This window comes from Vulpes vulpes, chromosome 3, assembly GCF_048418805.1.
Source record: "Vulpes vulpes isolate BD-2025 chromosome 3, VulVul3, whole genome shotgun sequence".
In the NCBI taxonomy this organism is placed as follows: domain Eukaryota; kingdom Metazoa; phylum Chordata; class Mammalia; order Carnivora; family Canidae; genus Vulpes; species Vulpes vulpes.
This window is the reverse complement of record NC_132782.1, coordinates 117,626,115-117,646,044: the sequence shown is the minus strand read 5'-3', so window position 1 is coordinate 117,646,044 and position 19,930 is coordinate 117,626,115. Positions and strand designations below refer to the sequence as shown.

General features: G+C 45.5%; 1 protein-coding gene across 14 annotated transcripts in view; it reads left to right on the top strand.

Annotated features, from left to right (window-relative positions):
* The window catches only part of ELAPOR1 (endosome-lysosome associated apoptosis and autophagy regulator 1), a 72,956-nt gene that overhangs the window by 20,266 nt on the left and 32,760 nt on the right, over window positions 1-19,930 (top strand). For all 14 annotated transcript variants that reach the window (XM_072754419.1, XM_025996348.2, XM_072754413.1 and 11 more), the window contains exons 3-4: window positions 15,046-15,166; window positions 17,891-18,083. In XM_072754419.1, coding sequence (XP_072610520.1) covers window positions 15,046-15,166; window positions 17,891-18,083 — 314 coding nt within the window. The remainder of the gene's footprint in view (window positions 1-15,045; window positions 15,167-17,890; window positions 18,084-19,930) is intronic.

Below are 19,930 nucleotides of genomic sequence, written 5' to 3'. Positions count from 1 at the left end.
TCTCTCTCCCCCTCTCTCTCTCTCTCTGTCTCTCATAAATAAAATCTTAAAAAGAAGTTTAGAAAAAAGAAAATTCGAGGTATGGGCACTATTATCAGTTTGTGTCCTCCAAAAATTCATATGTACCTTAGTGTACCCCTTATGTCCTCCAGCACCTCAGAATGTGACCTTATTTGGAAATAGGGTCTTTGCAGACTGTAGTCAAGTTAAGATGAGGTCATTAGGGTGGGTCCCATTTCTATATGACTGGTGTCCTTATAAAAAGAGAAAATTTGGACACACACACACACACACACACACACACACAGAAAATGCCTTGTAAATATTAGGGTTATGCTGCCACAAACCAAGGAAATCCCAGGATCGTTGGTCATCACCAGAAGCTAGGAGGGAAACATGGAACAGATTCTCCCTTTCTCATCCCATAAAATGAAAACTGTACTGGGCCCATATATGCCAGGACCACCTTGAGCATATTTGTATCTCCTTACCCTATCTGTAGTAAAGATTTTTAGCTGAGTTACAGTGGGAAAATATCTCAAAGTATTATGGTGAGGGCATAGGGTCAGAATAGAGAGATAGATGGTGGAAGTAAGCATGGGCCAGAGAGTAAAGTGAACCTTGCAGGGAGTCTGGTGATTACTCTGTAGGGCAGTGATACATTCTGTTCTGCAGTTCAGATGGGTCACCCTGGAGAGTGGCTTGGAGGAAAGGAGGGGGACAAAGCCTGGGAGACCAGTAAGGAAACTCTGCTAGGCAAGAAGTAACTGTGTTTTGACTTCATTGGTAGCAGTGTGGATGGAGAGAGGTGGACTGATTTGAGGTAGAAAACGGATAGGTCTCGCTGATTATGCAGGGCCTAAGACAGAGAGGTTTTGACACTACACTTCCTGGCTTGAGCAGGGGCTGAATGTAGCAGTTTCAATAACTGAATAAGAAGACCATGCCAAGACTGGTATTTATTTTTTTAAGTAGAATTTATTAAATATTTTAAAGAAATAGGTAAAACTATATTTAGCTTTTCATTTAAAAAAAAGATTTTATTTATTTATTCATGAGAGACAGAGACACAGGCAGAGGGAGAAGCAGGCTCCACACGGGGAGCCCAACATGGGACTTGATCCTGGGACCCCAGAATCATGGCCTGGGCCGAAGGCAGATGCTCAACCGCTGAGCCACCCAGGGATCCCTAAATAAGCTTTTCAAATGCACTTTCTATATTACATCAAGTAAAATGTACATTTATAAAAATATAAACATTATTGTCATTCCAATATAAATTGTTAGCAGATAAAATTAATGAGAAAAAAGTATTATTCCATAAACTCTGAAGACCAGTATTGCCACCACAGGTGGATGGTGGCATCGCTCAGTTAGGTATGGAGCACCAGTAGGGAAGAGTAGTTGAGAACTATTTTTAAATGTTGGATCTGATGTGCCTAAGGAACACCCTGCATAGGCAGTTAGAGATCAGCATCAGGAGCTCCAGGGTAAGGTCTAAGCTCAAGGTGTAAACTTGGAATCATCAGTCCTCAAAGGCAATTGAAACTTTGGAGATAGCCTTGTGTAAGATCTGAACTGAGGGACACCTGAGTGGCTCAGCAGTTGAGTGTCTGCCTTCAGCCCAGGCCGTGATCCTGGAGTCCTGGGATCGAGTCCTACATCGGGCTCCCCACAGGGAGCCTGCTTCTCCCTCTGCCTGTGTCTCTGCCTCTCTCTGTGTCTCTCATGAGTATATAAATATTTTTAAAAAGAGAGAGAGAGATTGGAACTGAGTTTTAGGAGAGGCTGGGATTTTAATTGAACTAGAAAATGCGTATGTAAAAGGATAGATTTACAAGCCGAGGAAAAGAGCAAAGCAAAGAACTCTGTGGCATTAGGACTAAACGGATGCTGTTAGCCGTGTGCTGGTCAATGTTTAACAACTTGCTTTTAGAGGTGGGGGGAAACCCTGGTTTATCATGTTTGCTGACTTCCAGGGTGTAAATGTTCCCACTAGAGTCAGCACCAAGCTATCAGTGCACCGAGTGGGGCTGGGAACGGATGAGCACAATCAGCTGTGGGCCCTGCTGTGAGCAAGCGAACTTCGCGGGAGCTGGACACAGGTCCTGATGGAAACGGAGGGCTCTGTCCGGGGTAGTGTCCGATACACTTAAGAGATAAAGTGGACGGCTAGTGTGGCTGTGAAGACAGTTAACAGACAAGTGCTGACGAGGACGTGGAGAAATTGAAACCTTCATGCTCTAGGAATATAAAACGGTGCAGCCACCATGGAAGGCGGTTCAGCAGTGCCTTGAAAAGTCAAACATAGAGTTACCGTACGACTGAGCAATCCCATTCCTAAGTATATTTCCAAGAGAACTGGAAACATACATTCACACCAAAACTGTGTGAATGTTCATAGCAGGATTATTCACAATAGCCAAAAAGTGGAAACATCCCAAATGTCCAAGTGATGAATGAATAAATAAAATGTGGTATATTCATGCAATGGAGTGTTATTGGCCTGTAAAAAGGAATTAAGTACTGATCCATGCTACCACATGGATGAACCTCAAAAACACTATGCTAATTAAGAGAACCAAGATACAAAGAGCTGCCTATTGGAGATGTCTGGTTGGCTCAGTTGATAGAGCATGAGGCTCTTGATCTAGGGGTCATGAGTCCAAGCCCCACATTGGATGTAGAGATCGTTTAAATAAAATTAAATAAATACATACATACATACATACATACATACATAAATAAAACAAGGTACACCTGGGTGGCCAGTGGTTGAGCGTCTGCCTTTGGCTCAGGTCGTGATCCAGGGGTCCTGTGATTGAGTCCTGCATCAGGCTCCCTGCGGGGAGCCTGCTTCTCCCTTTGCGTGTGTCTCTCTGCCTCTCTCTGTGTCTCTCATGAATAAATAAATACAATCTTTAAAAAAACAAACAAATACAGAGAGCTACCTATTGTATAATTTCATTAATGTGAAGTGTCAGAAATAGATAAATCCATACACACATAAAGTAGACTGGTGCCAGGGGCTGGGGTAGGGGAAGATGGAGAGTGATTGTTGATGGTTAAGAGTTTGAGGACTCTTAACCCTCAGTTTAAGAAAACAGTCTCCTATTCTAGGAGACTGTGCTATTGTAGCCGTCTGGAGATGATTGCTCCATTGAAGTTATAAAAGCCCTGTCTGTTGACTTGGCTCTCCAGGCTGGAAGTCTGACCTCCAAGTTCAAATTCTCCATCATAAACATCTATCACATCTGAACACTAAACTGTCCTAGGAGAGTTTTACACAGGCCAGTACCTAGTTGGCTTGTTTTTTTTTTTTTCATACATAATTAAAAGTTCAGGTGAAACAAATTTAGTGGAACATTTTGATTTCATTTAAAAAACAAGAAAAGCACATGTTTGAAATATAATCTCATAAAGCCCTGCCTTGTAGACAGTTGTGTGTTCCAAACTCTCACCTAGCAGAAAGGGATTGGAATTTATAAAGGGACGTTGTGTTTCCTGGCGACAAAGCCATTTCAATCCTAGGGATATTTACAAGCAATACAGAAAGGCTCTCTGCACCTGACAGACTGGCTGCAGGTACCAAGTGTCTAAATGTCAGCAACCAGCCTTTTTCTCTTGGAGAGATTAGCTTTGGGGAGTTGGTAGGGGAGAAAAGGTGGAAAAAGGACAGATGTTACTTCATATGTATGAGCAGACTAGGATCAGAGGGTGAGTCAGGGCGGGTGGTAAACAGCAAGGAGAGCCAGGGGGTGTCTAACTGCTACTGTCATCATTGCTGTTAGGCCACAAGTGTCTCCTTCCTCACAGCCCTATTACCAGAAAGGGGAATGAAGAGCCTCAGCACCCCCTCTGTGAGCTCTCTCCAGGCAGGGTCATAGCAGTAGCTGGCTTTCTTTCCTTTTTTCTTGTGTTAGCCAGTTTACAAAGAGCTTCCCTGAACATAATCTCCTAAATGTCTTGAGAATTTGATGTTACTCAGTTTGGGTAGGTGGATGAGTGGGGATCTATTTAACCATCTTAAAAACAAACAAGCAAATAAAATAAAATGTGGGATGCCCAAGTGGCTTGGTCATTTGAGCGTCTGACTGTTGATATCATCTCAGGTCTTTTTTTTTTTTTTAAGATTTCATTTATTTATTTGAAGAGAGATAGTTTGTGAACAAGAGAGAGAAGGAACAGGGGGAGAGAGAGAAGCAGACCTCCTGCTAAGCAGGGACACCCCCCCACCCCACCCCCGCCACAGTGCTTGACCCCAGAATCCTGGGATCATGACCTGAGTTGATGGCAGACACCCAACCAACTGAGCCACCCAGGTGCCTTCAACTCAGGTCTTGATCTCAGGGTTGTGGGTTTGGGCCCAGCGTGGAGTCTACTTTTAAGAAATAAATAATAATAATTAGTTAATTTTTAAAAATCATCTTAGCAGGCATTGTCACCCTGGTTTTATGATCACAGGGAGATTTAACAACTGGTCCACAGTTGTGCAGGCTGGAGTGGCAGCATAAGATGAGAGTCTGGATCTTCGGGCTCTGATCAAGAGCACCTTGCACAGCTCGGGAACTGTACCTCCCCCCCACCCCCATTCAGTCATGCAGCAAATACTGACAGCTACTATGTGTCAGGCACTGTTCTGGGCACTTGGGCTACATCAGTGAACAAAAACAAAGATGCCTCTTCTTACAGAGTTTGCATCTGATCTGGAGTGAGGGCAGGGGCAGAAATAGACAATAAACATAATGAATAACTAAGTTATAGAGTGTGTTTGAAGGTGGGAAGTGCATGGAAAAAAGTCACTCAGGAGTCGAGGATCAGTGGGGTGGAGGGGATTGGATTGCATTTGTAAATAGGGAGGTCACAGCTGTAGGGTTAGCATCAGGGGCGCTGGTGGAGGCTAAACGGGAGATGCACGTGAAGTGACCAGCCCAGAGCCCATTGCAGGGGGTGCTCACAGGTGCTCACTAGTGGTGGCTGTCTTCACCACACCAGTTCCTCTCCCGGGAGCACCCCCCGGCCAAGGCTGTACCCGAAATGGACAGAGCTCAAGTTCCAGACAGGTTGGACAGCAGGGTCAGGGGCCTATCTGGCCCGGGGCATGGCGGCCCAAGCTCGCCCAGCGGGCAGTGAAGCCCAGAATTCAGTTTTGTGCAACGTGTCCACGACCAGACCAGCAGGGCAGGTCCTGCCAGGGTGACTGAGCGCTGTCCCTGCTGTTTTGGATCAAAATGGAAGCTGAAAACCCAGAGTCAATAGAGAAGCTGAAAGAAGGGACAGCGTAAGGCCAGGGCTCCCCCACACTCCCTGGGCTGGGGCCCCAGGGCGCCGGCCCGTGTTGCTAGGCAACAGCACAGCGCTTGAGGACAGCCAGCAGGGGCCCACGGCCTGGGGTCTGTTCACTTTGGCCGCCGCTGGGTCTGGTGGCTGTTTCCGGGGAGAGGTTGTGTCACCTGCACGGAGAGGAAGCACCTGACTACGGAGCAGCTGGCGAGCAGCTGGCGTGATTAAAGGGAGGCCAGGAAGACATCCTTGCCTCTGAATCTGCCTCACGCCTGCAATTCCACCTTGAGCCATATGCTCCTTCAAGCACAGTCTGGGGTGTGAAACTTCCCTGGGGTGTGAAACTTTTGGTTACAACAAAATCTTCACTGAGAAGAATTAATATGTAAAAGAGATTTTTTTAAAATTTTTTTTAAAATTTATTTTATGATAGTCACAGAGAGAGAGAGAGTGGCAGAGACATAGGCAGAGGGAGAAGCAGGCTCCACGCACCAGGAGCCCGACGTGGGATTCGATCCCGGGTCTCCAGGATCACGCCCTGGGCCAAAGGCAGGCGCCAAACCGCTGCACCACCCAGGGATCCCTGTAAAAGAGATTTTAGAAAAAAAACAGCATTGCTTGGTTCAAGCCAGGAATCCCCACTCCCCTCCAAAAGGGCTTTGTAAATGCCTAGATTCTGGACCATAATTTGAAAATCCTTAGCCCCCTGTTATTTCAGTCCCCTGTTAAAAATGGAACAGCCTTTGTGGGGCAAAATATTAAGCTATTTTTTAAAAAAGATTTTATTTATTTACTAATGAGAGACACAGAGAGAGAGCCAGAGACACAGGCAGAGGGAGAAGCAGGATCCCTGTGGGAGAGCCTGATGTGGGACTCGATCCCAGGACCCTGGGATCACACTCTGAGCCAAAGGCAGACACTCAACCACTGAGCCACCTAGGTGCCCCTAAGCTATTTTAACATTGCTAATACATTATGACAGATTTTCATGGTTTTCTGCTGGTAGATCACAGACTCTTTTGAGGATCTGATGAAGTCTGTACACTCTCTGAGCAGGAAAATGCACATACCTGCAATTCTGCATCTTGTATCTGGGAAGTGGTCCTTGGGCTGTAGATTAAGATTCTCTGTCTTATGGGACATTTGTTTACCATTTACTTCCAAATGGGACAAATACTTAAGTCCTGAGGCATAGAAGAGTGAGTTTTGAAGGAGGGGGAGAGGAAGGGGAAAAAGATCTAAATGAAAATAAAAATCTTGGGGATGGAGCCCAGGAATCTGTATTTTTAACTTAATCTCCAGGCAGTTGTGTTGATCAGATAGACGGGGGCACCAAGGGTCTGGAGGGGGTAGGTCTAGGCCCTAGGGCTCAGGAGACACTGCTACTGAGTTAGCAGTCCTTATGAGGGTGAGGAGGAGGGAGGGAGACAAAGAGAAGTGTTGCTGCCCTCCCCAGTCTAACAGGTTGGAGAACAATAGGAAAGATCCTGTGTTCACACTGGGAAACTGAGGTCACTGCGTCCCTGAGCCTCAGCCAGAGCGTTCACCCAAAACCCGAATGAGGGTACTCCAAAGCAAATAGAACAAAGAACAGGAGTTCATCCAGCTGGGGCTGGGCCTAAGAGAAAGTTTCATTGGGACCCTGATGTTCAAATTCTGATATTTCCCTGTGGTTTTCCACATTCTGTATGCTGTCCCTCCCAGCAAATGTTAGTGTCTCCTTGATAGTCAGGATTGCTTAATGGGATCTACTCCCATCTGAGTCAGGTGCTTTCCAAGCAAAGAAGTATTTGCCACTGAGTCAACAACTACCTATTGATCATCATATGGTTTCACTCATACGGGGAATATAAGAAATAGTGAAAGGGACTATAAGAGAAAGGAGGGGAACTGAGTGGGGAAAATTAGAGAGGGAGACAAACCATGAGAAATTCCTAACTCTGGGAAACAAAGTGTTGTGGAAGGGGAGGTGGGCAGGGGGATGGGGTAGCTGGGTGATGGGCACTAAGGAGGGCACTTGATGGGATGAGCCCTGGGTATTATACTAAATGTTGGCAAATTGAATTAAAAAAAATACCTATTGATCCCGCTCTATCAAGCATAGGATCTGCTTTTCAGGGACGGTGAGAGAAGGGGATGAGCCTGCAGTTGGGAGAAGAGGAGGAGGTGGCCTCCTCCAGACCCCAAGGCCTAGAGTCAAAATCCGGGTTTACTTTAGAACCTGTTTCTTGACGCAGCCTTGTCCCAGCCAAGACAAACCCAAGTCATGTTTATGGTCCTGCTTCAGTAGGTGGTTGTGACTTTATGCAACAGTGAGACCCTCCCCCCCACACTTGGCTCTGTTTATCCTGCCTGTGGCAGAGGAGGTATCTCCTTCTCCCTGCCCCGCGCATAGTTGCTGGCAGTGATTCTTTGCCCTGTCAATGTTTTCCTCAAGCGTAGCCATTTATCCAAATTGAGCAGTTAAGATTTGTGCATTCCAATGTGCATAAATTTTACCAAAAATTAAAAATGACAACAGCTTTTAGAAGGGAGGTATAGGTGGAAGTTAATGGGGAGTAGGTGCAGGTAGATGAACAAGAGTGGCAGATATTTAGTATTAAGACTGGGGGATGGGGGCACCTGGGTGGCTCAGTCAGTTGAGCATCTGCCTTCAGCTCAGGTCATGATCTCGGGGTCCTGGGATCGAGGCCCCCCCACCCCCAGGTCGGGCTCTCTGCTCGGTGGGGAATCTTTCTCCCTCTGCCTCTCCCTCCCAAACCCCCTGGCTCATGCTCTCTCTCTCTCACTATTAAATAAATAAATACAATCATTTTTTTAAAAAGAAAGAAACTGGGGAGTGGGGATCATTATAATCTGTTTTAAAAAGTAAATATTTGACATTATGACAATAAAAAGTAAAAAAAGAAAGAATGAAAGAAAGAAAGAGAAAAAGGACTTAGAGATGTTTGTAGAAACTTAAAGAAACTTGTACTCTTTACCCTAGTAATTTCACTTGTGGGAATGTATCCAAATCAAATAATGAGAATGCACAGAAGGCTTTAGAGTAGTGCTACTTTAAAATAAGGAAAAAGTTGGAAAAAACTCAATGTTAAAGGAACCATTAAAGACACGGTTAAGTGCTTGTGACCAAAATTGTTTAAAAAAAAAAAAAGTACAAAACTCCAAACTCTATGATCTTCATTTTGTTTTTAGAAATGCATGCTCACCTATAGAAAAAGAATCTGGAAAGAAATACAATCGTACATTTAAAGTAGTCATCTGTGGGACACCTGGGTGGCTCAAGGGTTGAGCTCAGGTAAAATCTTTAAAAAAAAAAAAAGTAGTGATCTGTGCTTGCTAGGCATGTGGTAGATTTTTATTGCCATTTTTTTTTAAAAGATTTTATTTATTTATTCATGATAGTCACAGAGAGAGAGAGAGAGAGAGAGAGAGGCAGAGACACAGGCAGAGGGAGAAGCAGGCTCCATGCAGGGAGCCTGACGTGGGATTCGATCCCGGGTCTCCAGGATCGCGCCCTGGGCCAAAGGCAGGCACTAAACCGTTGCGCCACCCAGGGATCCCTTTTATTGCCATTTTAATTGTAGCCTCTACTTTCATCTTTTCTACAATGAGCATGGATTACCTTGATAATTATTATTTTTTAAGATTTTATTTATTTATTCATGAGTGACAGACAGAGACACAGGCAGAGGGAGAAGCAGGCTCCTCACAGGGAGCCCGATGTGGGACTCGATCAGAAGACCCCGGGATCACGCCCTGAGCCAAAGGCAGGTGCTCAACCACTAAGTTACCCAGGCTTCCCCATAATTATTTTAAAAACTGAGCAGTGCCATTTTGAAGGAAGTAAGGGGAACAGGGGAACAGGCAGAAGAAAGAACAAATTCTGGGCAGCCCTGGGTGGCTCAGTGCTTTAGCACCTGCCTTCAGCCCAGGGGACGATCCTGGAGACCCGGGATCGAGTCCCACGTCGGGCTCCCTGCATGGAACCTGCTTCTCCCTCTCTCTGTGTCTCTGCCTCTCTCTGTGCGTGTGTCTCTTGTGAATAAATAAAAAAAGAACAAATTCCCCAAGCAGGTTCCAGCAGTAAAATAATAAGGTGTCGGAACTGGAAAGAATCTTAGAAATGGCCTAAATTCAACTTTCTCAGTTTATAAGTGAGGCCCAGAAGAGGCATTTGCTCAGACTGCTTCTTTTAGTGCCGCTCGGAGCCCTCGCTTTCCTTCCCAGGCTTTCCTCTGCAGCCCGGCTCCTGGGCCTACTGCATTAATCCCTGCAGGCCACGCTGAAGGAGCAGACTTTAAGCCTTTGACTTTCCAGCCAGTCAGGGCCACCTATTGCCAGCATCTGTGGCCAGCTGGACTGGGGAACTGCCCTGGCAGGAAGAAGGTTAGAGGAACAATGGGCCTCGCTGCCACCTGACCATCCCCTGCCTCCCTCCACAGTCCTGGCCGACCGTCTCCATCTCCTCGGCTCTGCCATCACAGAGGTTACTTCTAAGTAGTGAGGTTAATGTTTGTGGCTCCTGGCCTTTTCGTGGTTTTCAAACCACCATGAGTGAAAAACGAAACAGTGTGGTTCAATGGTTTAGTGTCACTGGGGTCAGGGACGTGTTACAGTCTTTGCCAGAATTCTTAGACATGGTCTTGGTCCATTTGGGCTGCTGTAACAGAATACTATACACTAGGGAGCTTAAAAAGTTAAAACATTTCTTATTCATGGTTCTGGAGGCTAGGAAGTCCAAGATCAAGGTGTAGGCAGATCCAGCATCAGGTGAGAGCAATCTGCCTGGTTTTCAGATAACCTTCTCACTGTATCCTCTCTTATAAGAGGCTCTGATCCTCTTCTTATAAGGACGCTAATCCCTTCATGGGGGCTCCAGCCTCATGTCCAATTATCTCCCAAAGGCCTCACCTCCAAATACTGTCATATCAGGGCTTCAGCATGTGAATTTGGAGGGGACACAAACATGCAGTCCATAACAGATATCAAAACCGTTTCTGGGGAAAATGAGGGCAAGCAAGAATGTGCAATGATAATTAATTACAGAGAATAGTAGAAGACCAGAAGTTAGCCTACCTATATATGTGTTCATGATCTACCTTCCTCCCTGCCCCATCCCTGCCAGGGCACTTCCCACCACATAGGCATCTACACTCCTTGAGAGCTGTGACTGCATCGCAGACACCACTGCTTCACCAGGATCTAGCACAGAAAAGACTCTCAAGAACTACTTGTTGGATGTGGAATTGAGTGGACACCATTTTCCTAGAACATGGAAGACCCGACATGTTCCAAGTTAACAGTATTTCCAGAGTTTCAACATTTTAATTTAAAAAGAGCAGAACGTTTGAAAAACAATATTTTTTGGCACCTATGTCTATTTTTGCACAACTGCAACATAATTCTTTCAAACGGCTGTCAGTAGCAAACACAGAGGCACCAGGGAACTGCCATGGGCATTACTAGTGAGACTATCATTATGTCCACTCTGTTGTCTTCTACTCCTTCCTCCACTGCTCCCTCTTTTTGTGTGTGTGTGTGAAGATTTTATTTATTTATTTGAGAGAGAGAGAGAGAGAGAGCGAGCATGAGCAGTGGGGAGGGGGAGAGGGAGAGGGAGAAGCAGGCTCCCTGCTGAACAGAGAGCCCGACTTGGGACTCAATCCCAGCACCCTGGGATCATGACCTGAGCTGAAAGCAGATGCTTAACTGACTGAACCCCCCAGGTGCTCATCCATTCCTCCCTCTTGTGCTTTTTTAACTCGCTATACACACACACACACACACACACACACACACATTATTTTCTTTTGAGGATATTTCTTGAATGCACACTACCAGATCATAGGCTTCTACTCTCTGGTGTAGAGATAAGGATAAGTCAGAGATTGGGCATGTTCCTGTAGCATTATCTTTTTTTTTTTTTTTTTTTAAATTGTAGTGAAATACACATAGCATAAAATTATTTTGACCATTTTTGGGGTGCCTGGGTGGCTCCGTTGGTTAAGCGTCTGACTCTTGGATTCAGCTTAGGTCATGATCTCAGGATTGTGGGATCGAGTCCTGTGTGGGGCTCTGTGCTCAGCATGGAGTCAGCTTCAGATTCTCTCTCCCTCTCCCTCATGCTCTCTCTCTCTCTCTCAAACAAATAAAATCTTTCTTTACTTTTTATAAAGATTTTATATATTTATTTGACACACAGAGAGAGCACAAGCAGGTGGAGCAGCAGAGGGAGAGGGAGAAGCAGACTCTGCTGAGCAGGGAGTCTGAGGCCAGGCTCTACTGCAGAACTCTGGGATCATGACCTGAGCCAAAGGCAGATGCTTAACTGACTGAGCCACCCAGGGACCCCAAATAAAAATCTTTAATATAAAATTATCTTGACCATTTTTAAGTGTATAGGTCAGGCATTAAGTCCATTCACATGTGGAGTCCTCACTACCACATTGACAAAACTCTTTTCATCTTGCAAAACCAAAACTCTACTCAGGGGCCCAACCTCCAGCAACCACTATTCTACTTTTTCTCTATGAATCTGACCAGTGTGGGTACCTCATCCAAGTGGAATCATACAGTGTTTGTCCTTTTGTGACTGGCTTAATTCACCTGGCATAATTTTCATTTGCCAAATAGATAGCTTGGTATTTGACCAAGGAAATTCCAACTTTGGGGTTTTTTCTTCTTTCTCATGTTCCCCAGGAGTATGACATATGGCTGGATGACTTAGGAGAAGGCAGATTGACTAAGGTGCCCACCCTCATTTCCAAACCCTACCCTTCTTTTCCTGATGACAACCAGCAGCCACTGCCTCCTATGCCCCACTTAAAATTGTATCTGGGAGGATGCCTGGCTGGTTTAGTCAGTTAAGCATCCGACTCTTGATTTTGACTTAGGTCATGATTTCAGGGTTGTGGGAATCAAGCTCTATGGCTTCTGCTGGAGATTCTCATGCTCCTTCTGCCCCTCGCTGCCCCCACTCAAATAAAAAGAAATCTTAAAAAAATAGAAATAATAAAAATAAAATTGTGATTTGGATATGTGTCCTATCACTGTGCAGTGGGGAGCAAGGAATTATGTGCTGGACATACCTACCAAATATGTTTGTGTGTCTCCTTTGTCAATCTGTATGTTATGCAGACTATACGGTTTCAAAGAGATCACTGGGTAAACTTGATTTGTTCGTAGAATGCTGACTATAGTCAAGAAGTGCTGCCAGTTAATGTCTCTGATTTAACTGTCTGTCTAAGCTTATGTCTTGAATGGTGAGATCTCAAAATGTAGTTCAGATATGAAACAGTTGCAGCAGATCCATCCACCTTGGATGGTGGAAATATCCCCAAATGACATGAAGTAAATTAGCACATATTGAAAGGGAAATTTTCTAAGACTTGGAATCAACCATTTCCCCAGCAAACCTCCCACCCAAGTGGAACTCAGGGGACACCAAATGAAAGGCAGCAAAAGGAAATGGACTTGGCCCGTGTGTCTCCAAAAAGCCAAATGCAGTCCCAGTAAACTGAAATTATCTGCCCGAACAGATTAGGTATTTTAACACCAATTCTCAGGCCTCCGAAGTGAGCCTAGCTTCTGGCAGACAACCAACACTGTCTTATTTAATTTTTAGATTTGGCTGTGAAATTTGGCCCAGAGTGAGCTTGTGTTTGATTGTATGTGTGAGGGTGGCAGATTTCTGGTGGGAAGGCCAGGGTTCTAGCTCAGTGACTTAGCAGCTGTGTGAGCTTGGACAGGCCATTTCACGCCATTGAGCATGTTTTCTCATCTGGACAACGAGGGAAACACTCTTGCTCTGCTTGCCTTATGGGGAATTTGAAGATCAAATGAGACTGTGTTGGGGACTGTAAAATCACCATGCAGATGACCAGCATAATTATGTACACAGGCAGATCCTCAAATCCTTTCTGCCTGGTTCACTCAATTCTGCATTTAATTTACACACTGTGGATTTTAACCCTCATTCTTGCAATAAAACCCTTTGGAGAGTATAGTTTTTAGACCTGGAATTGCTATCTATGTAGTTGCTCTGTTCATCTCAGGGTTCTCTGAGATAAGGAAAAGACTGGAATTATGGGGGGAAATAGACCCAGGGAGATAGTAGCCCCAGGAAACAAAGAATTGCCAGCCTGATGTCCTGACATCTAAGTCCAAAGCCAAAGATTCTCAGAAGAGTTAGGCTCACAGTTACTGCAATTTCCCCCTTAATCTGCCTCTTATCCCTCTGGATGGAAATGCTGAGTTTGTGTTGCTGCCATCTTGAGCCATACTGGACACAACACTTAGTAACTCTAATAGCTGGGCATAAAACATATATCTGGCAAATATTAATAATAGAGGGAAATAAAATTGTTCTCTTAGCATCTTAAGTTTCTGAAACTACAGCTCAAGAAACGACATGTTCACCATATTTCCAAAAATCTGAGATACCCTTGCTTCTAAGACCAACCATTTTTTGTGTACTGCAAAGAGAGAAAAAATTATCTGTTTTTATCAGTTAAAATATGACACAGGGCTTTCTTACTGTGTCGATTGTGATTTCACAGATGTTAAAATGTGAAAGAAATATGCATCTTAGAACGGATGAAGTGCAGTGTGTTTACCTCTTCCAAAAGGTAAAGCTTTCTCCTTTTGGTTCTGATGCATTCTTAGATTAGCAAACTTCAAAGCAAACTTCAAAACTGTCTCATTTTTAGTCTTCACTCCTGGCATTACACATGGTATGCAATTATACTTTTAGGTGGGTTGAAAGGGGACATTAAATCTATTTTTCTTATGGATGTAATAGTACCAAGTACTTTGGCACTTAAATATAGGAATAGGTAAAGGCTTGTAAAGTACTTGTCAGAGCCAAAATTACATTAGTCCTGTGGCCTGTCATTTGTTACAAGACTTAAAAGAGGAAGAGTGTTTAAGTGTATGGGATGCATCTATGGTGGTCTTTTTTCCTCCCACATAGTGCTTTTTATTATTTTTGTTGTTACTATTTTCCTATTTAATGCTTGATTTGGCTGTTTTTGGCTGTTATTTAGGTTATTCTTAGTTCAGTAAAGTGACTGAACTGTGAATTTCACAGTGCACAGAGAAATTAGGCATGAACAGATTCAGGTGATGAGAGCTGCCTGGGCAAAAATAATGATGTTTTCATAAAATGCAAGATGGAGGAATTCAGAGTCTTTCTGGGCAGATGGGAGTCTGCAGAACAGGGCAATACAGCCTCAGTGACCATCCTTCGCAGGCTTTTCATGGACCAGACTTTGCTCGTAATTCTACTGTCTGAAACAAGAAAAACTGCACCTATTTCTAGCCTATTCTGTAGTTACCTTCTCACATTACTCTGTCTGTCAGGTCACTACCTATATACAACAGCAAAGAGAGTCACTGCACAAAAGGGATTTCTAAGGACTAGACCATGGCTGGATGGAGAGGAAGGACCCAAATCGTTGTGGCTCCTGTAGGCTTCTGAAAAAGTGTTTGGGCACCACGATCCTTGCTCTTTGCCCTAGGGGCTGGGTGTGGGGTGGAGCTGGGGGTGGTTGGAGGGGGTGCAGGGGTTTTAAAGGGGTAGAAGAGGATGGGGGGCTAAGGAGGTGTGGGGGGTGCAGGGGTCAGGGATGGATGAGGGGTGGGTGTGCTACCACCTTCATAAATGTCAGTAGCCATCCTGTGGGGCAGGAAGTGGGTAGAAAGCTGTTAATGTCTGGTCACCGCTAATGCACCTTTTGCCCACTGTTGTCTTTCCTGCAGTCTGAGTACCACTACGAATACACGGCGTGTGACAGCACAGGATCCAGGTGGAGGGTCGCTGTACCACACACCCCGGGCCTGTGCACCAGCCTCCCCGACCCTGTCAAGGGCACTGAGTGCTGTAAGCAATCTTGCTGCTCGCCCTTCACCTCTGTCCCAAGCCTCCTGCCATCCAAGCTAGGCCCTCCCTGACTGTGCAGCTGACTTTAAGGAATCAGACCTTTCCCTCAGTTAGCCTTCCACCTCTTTGAGATTTGGTGCAAGAAATGTTATTTCATGGATGCAATCAGGATATCTAAAGTTGCGTTTATTGTCATTTTTCTTTGAATTTAAATCCCAGCAAGGAATAAAGTATGAGTAACTCCAGCTGCCTGCCACTCAGATCTTTCTTTTTTTTTTCTGTTTGCATCCATTGGCTCTTGTAGATCTCTCCAATCTACACTCAGCAGCCACAATCAGTCATTAGGAAAGACTGTGATTTGCTCTTGTTCTTGAAAAGGAAACCAGAGAAGATGAATTTCTGCAGAGACAGATCTTTAAAATGCACTGGGCATCAATCATTTCAGGGACAAGAATCTGCCCTGCCTGTGGAGCTGGCCACACAAATCAGAAAGGTGGTGCCTTGTCTGTGGCTCCGTCTCCACCTCTGTGACTCTGTAATCTCAACTTTTCTACAGCTGGCAGCTATTACCCCTTCCACTGTCCTTTCTATAATTTTTTAAAAGATTTTATTTATTTATTTATTTATTTATTTATTTATTTATTCATTCATTCATTCATTCATTCATTCATGAGAGACAGAGAGAGAGGCAGAGAAATAGGTAGAGAGAGAAGCAGGCTCCCTGCAGGGAGCCTGATGCAGGACTTCCAGGACCCTGGGGTCACGCCCTGAGCCACCCAGGCATCCCTCCTTTGCCCTTTCTAGAAATGCGGAGGGATAACAACAGGGAGTAGAATCAAGGAATATTTGAATATTTGGAAAGGAGATTGGGGACATGTAAATTCTTTTTTTTTTTTAAAGATTGTATTTACTTATTCATGAGAGACACTGAGAGAGAGGCAGAGACACAGGCAGAGGGAGCCCAATGTGGGACTCAATCCCAGGGCCCTGGGATCACGACCTGGGCCCAGGGGAGACGCTCAACCACCGAGCCACCCAGGTGTCCCATGGGGACACTTAAGTTCTTAAAAAAGAAAAGAAGCTTGCAGAGTGCCTGGTTTATTCTGTGAGCAAATAAATGCCTGCTAAAATAATGAGCGGATATTGCTAAGATCTGAGCAGGATGGAGGTGTGACTATGCTAACAAATGAGCCACCTTCGGGTAACTCAGGACTCAGCAGAGCTTCTCCTCTGTGCTCGTGCTATGAACCACAAAGAGAGAGAAGACACGTTCTCCGCCTTCAGACTCTTAAAGTCTGATGGAAGAAGCAGACATTTGTTCTTTCATCCATTCTTTTTCTTTTTTTTTCATCAAACCTTTATGAAGCCTCAGCTATGTCTGAGCCACTGTCCCTGGAGGAGAGCTCAGAGCCTGGTGGAAGGCACACATCATGATGTGTTACTATGAGATGAAGAAGAATGGGAGTTATGGATGCTTAGCGATCAGGAATAGCTGGGGGAGCCACTTGGGCAGAAGTCTGCAGGTGGGAGAACACCAGACACATTCCAGAAGAACATGTAGTCTGGGGCAGATGTAACACGGGGAAATGATGGACCGGGCTGTGGAGGAGAAAAGCCTGTAGTGGGAGATCAAACTGGAAAGTTAGGTTGAGGGACACCTGGGTGGCTCAGTGGTTCAAAGGTTCAAAGGCAGTGGTTCAAGCTGGCTCAAAGGCAGTGGAACATCTGCCTTTGGCTCAGGTTGTGATCCCAGGGTCCTGGGACTGAGTCACCCATCGGGCTGCCCGCAGGGAGCTTGACTCTCCCTCTGCCTGTGTCTCTGCCTCTCTCTATGTTTCTCATGAATAAATAAATAAAATCTTTAAAAAAAAAGAAAAGAAAGTTAGGTTGAGGGAAGACTTTGAATACTTGGCCGAGAGCTTAATTCTATAGCCAAAGGAAGAGTGCCTGAAGATTTCTTGAATAACGGGAATAATAGTACATCTCAGTGTTTTAGAACGATACCTCTGACCACAGAATGAGCAAAACAGGACACAGAGAACTAGTTAGGAGGACACCGCCTCAGCGGTTGAGCTAATAGGCACGAGAATCCCAACCTGTTTGGTGGCAGCAGAACCAGAAAGGAGTCAGAGGCCAGAAGCTCGAGAGAGGAATTCATGGGTGAAGGGCTGGGCACCATTCAGAGGGGTCAGCACAAGAGATCATGGTATCCTCTCCTGGAGAGCTCTCTCATGTCCAACGCTTTCCCTTAGGAAGTTGCAAGCCCAAAGGCCCTCAGCAAGGCAGGGCTGCCACAGCCCTAACTCATTTTTTTTTTAATAATAGCTTTATTGACACATAATTTGTATGTCATAAAATTCACCCTCTGAAAGTGTAAAGTCCAGTGGTTTCTCGAATGACCACAGTCGTACCACCACTATATAACTTACAATGTTTTTATCACCCCCAAAGGAAACATCATGTCCATGTGCAATCTCTCCCCATGCTCCCTCCCCCAAGTCCATGGCACCACAAATCTGCTTTCTCTCTCTGCAGATTTGCCTATTTTGGACATTTCCATAGAAAACGGAATCATACAAGATGTGCTGTGATTCTAAATCTTTGGCGAGCAAACTCCTAGACCTCGATTCTCTGCTTCCCCTTGTAGGGTGCCCATGAGCCATCCACTTCTCCTGGGGTGGCAGCAGCCTCACCACCCTGTCCTATCCCTGCTCTGTGTTCCAGCCTTCTCCTGCAGAGCTGGGGAGTTTCTGGACATGAAGGACCAGTCCTGTAAGCCTTGTGCTGAGGGCCGCTACTCCCTTGGCACAGGCATCCGGTTTGACGAGTGGGATGAGCTGCCCCATGGCTTTGCCAGCCTCTCAACTAACATGGAGATTGAGGACAGCACCACTGAGTCCATGGAGAACTGCACTGCGTGAGTGTGCCCCCCACCCCCACTCCCACCACACTGGGCTGGGGAGGATGGAAACAAGGGAGCCAAGCAGCCAAGGAGAGGCTGGAGCAACTTCCCACAGGACTGTTGGACGCCTGCCTCAGCCCACTCTTACTGATCCAAACTTACCAGTGACCAACAGGCATTTGTGAGAGGTGAAAAATGGGGGGGGTGGGGGAGGTGAATAACGTGGTTAAGGGTTAAATGGCCCAGTCCACTTAAAACCTAATTGGATTTCCACCATGGGATTTTGGATCAGCAATCAACTTCCTCAACTTGATTGCCACACAGTGTGCAAAGCGTTTGGTGTCTTCCTGGCTTTGATGCTAACTTCTAAAACTGGTCAGCCCAACTGGAGTTTATAGGTTTGGGGAAGGGGCGCAGTGGACAGACTAGGACCAGAGCTTTGGTCAGTGGCAGTCCAAACCCCCCAAGACCCCAGGGACCAGAAAATTTTCCAGCTCAGAAGGCAATCTTTTCAGTACGTGAAAGGCTCAGCCCCAGATTCTTTGGGAACTGGTAAGCTACCCTTATCATATATTTGGATATTTCATTCCAGGGACCGGAATTAAATGATGTGCCTTTTCTGTGTCAGGCGCTATTCTGGATGCTTTTCATATGTTACTTTCTACAGTCCTCTCAAGAACCCTGTGAAATTGGTATTATTGTTCCCGTTATGAAAATGAGGAACTGGAGGCTCAGATAGGTTAAGTGACTTGTCCTTTTTTATCCAGCCTAGAACCGGTGATACTGGAATTCAAACCCAGTCTCAAGCTTTCTACTGCCACATGCAGACACTCTCAAATAACACGTAGTGTATGCAAGGCAATGTCAGGTCCTTAGGGAGGAATAGGGGAAGGATGCACACATATAAAAGATAATCACCGGGATCCCTGGGTGGCACAGCGGTTTGGCACCTGCCTTTGGCCCAGGGCGCGATCCTGGAGACCCGGGATCGAATCCCACGTCGGGCTCCCAGTGCGTGGAGCCTGCTTCTCCCTCTGCCTGTGTCTCTGCCTCTCTCTCTCTCTCTCTCTCTGTGTGACGATCATAAATAAATTTTAAAAAATTAAAAAAAAAAAGATAATCACCCACTTCTCTTTGTTGTATTGACAAAGAAGATGGGAGAAGAGCCACCTGGGCTCAGTTAGTGAAGCATCTGACTTGATTTCGGCTCAGGTCAAGATCTCAGGGTTGTAAGATGGAGCCCCATGTCAGACTCAGTGCTGGGTGTGCAGCCTGCTTAAGACTCTCTCCCTCTCCCCTTCCCCCTCCCTTAAAAAAAAAGTACCAATATCAGAGCCAGGCAACAGGCATTTTATAGTCCAATTTTAATGTCACTTTAGAGTTTAATATTAAGTGTCAAATCATTGGCATGACAGCATTGGCAGCAGAGATAAAGCTGGAGAGAATTAAAGCTGAAAGGGGCTCATTTGCGTCCTAATAGACCTTGTGATTGACCCCAAACAAGGGGCAGGCCTGGCTCATTCAATCAATTCTTACCCACACACGCAGGAAGAAAGAGTTTCTCTCTCTCTGGGGACCTCACTGAGCGTCTAGAAATCATTACCACTCAGCAAGACAGGATGTGGGCCAGTTAATGACCACTTGTGTTTGCACAGCACAAACTGCTTCTTCAGGGCCTGGATCTTAAGGCATCCCGAGACCTCCGTGGGAGGAAGGAAAGGATGTTTCTCTTCTGAAGAAACCGAGAGGAAATGGGCACCTAGAGAGGCTTTGCGACTTCCCCACTGTGATCATTGAGCTAGTACCAAGATACTGATTGCCTGATTTTCCTGCTCAACGGTGTATTTACCTGAATCCATGCC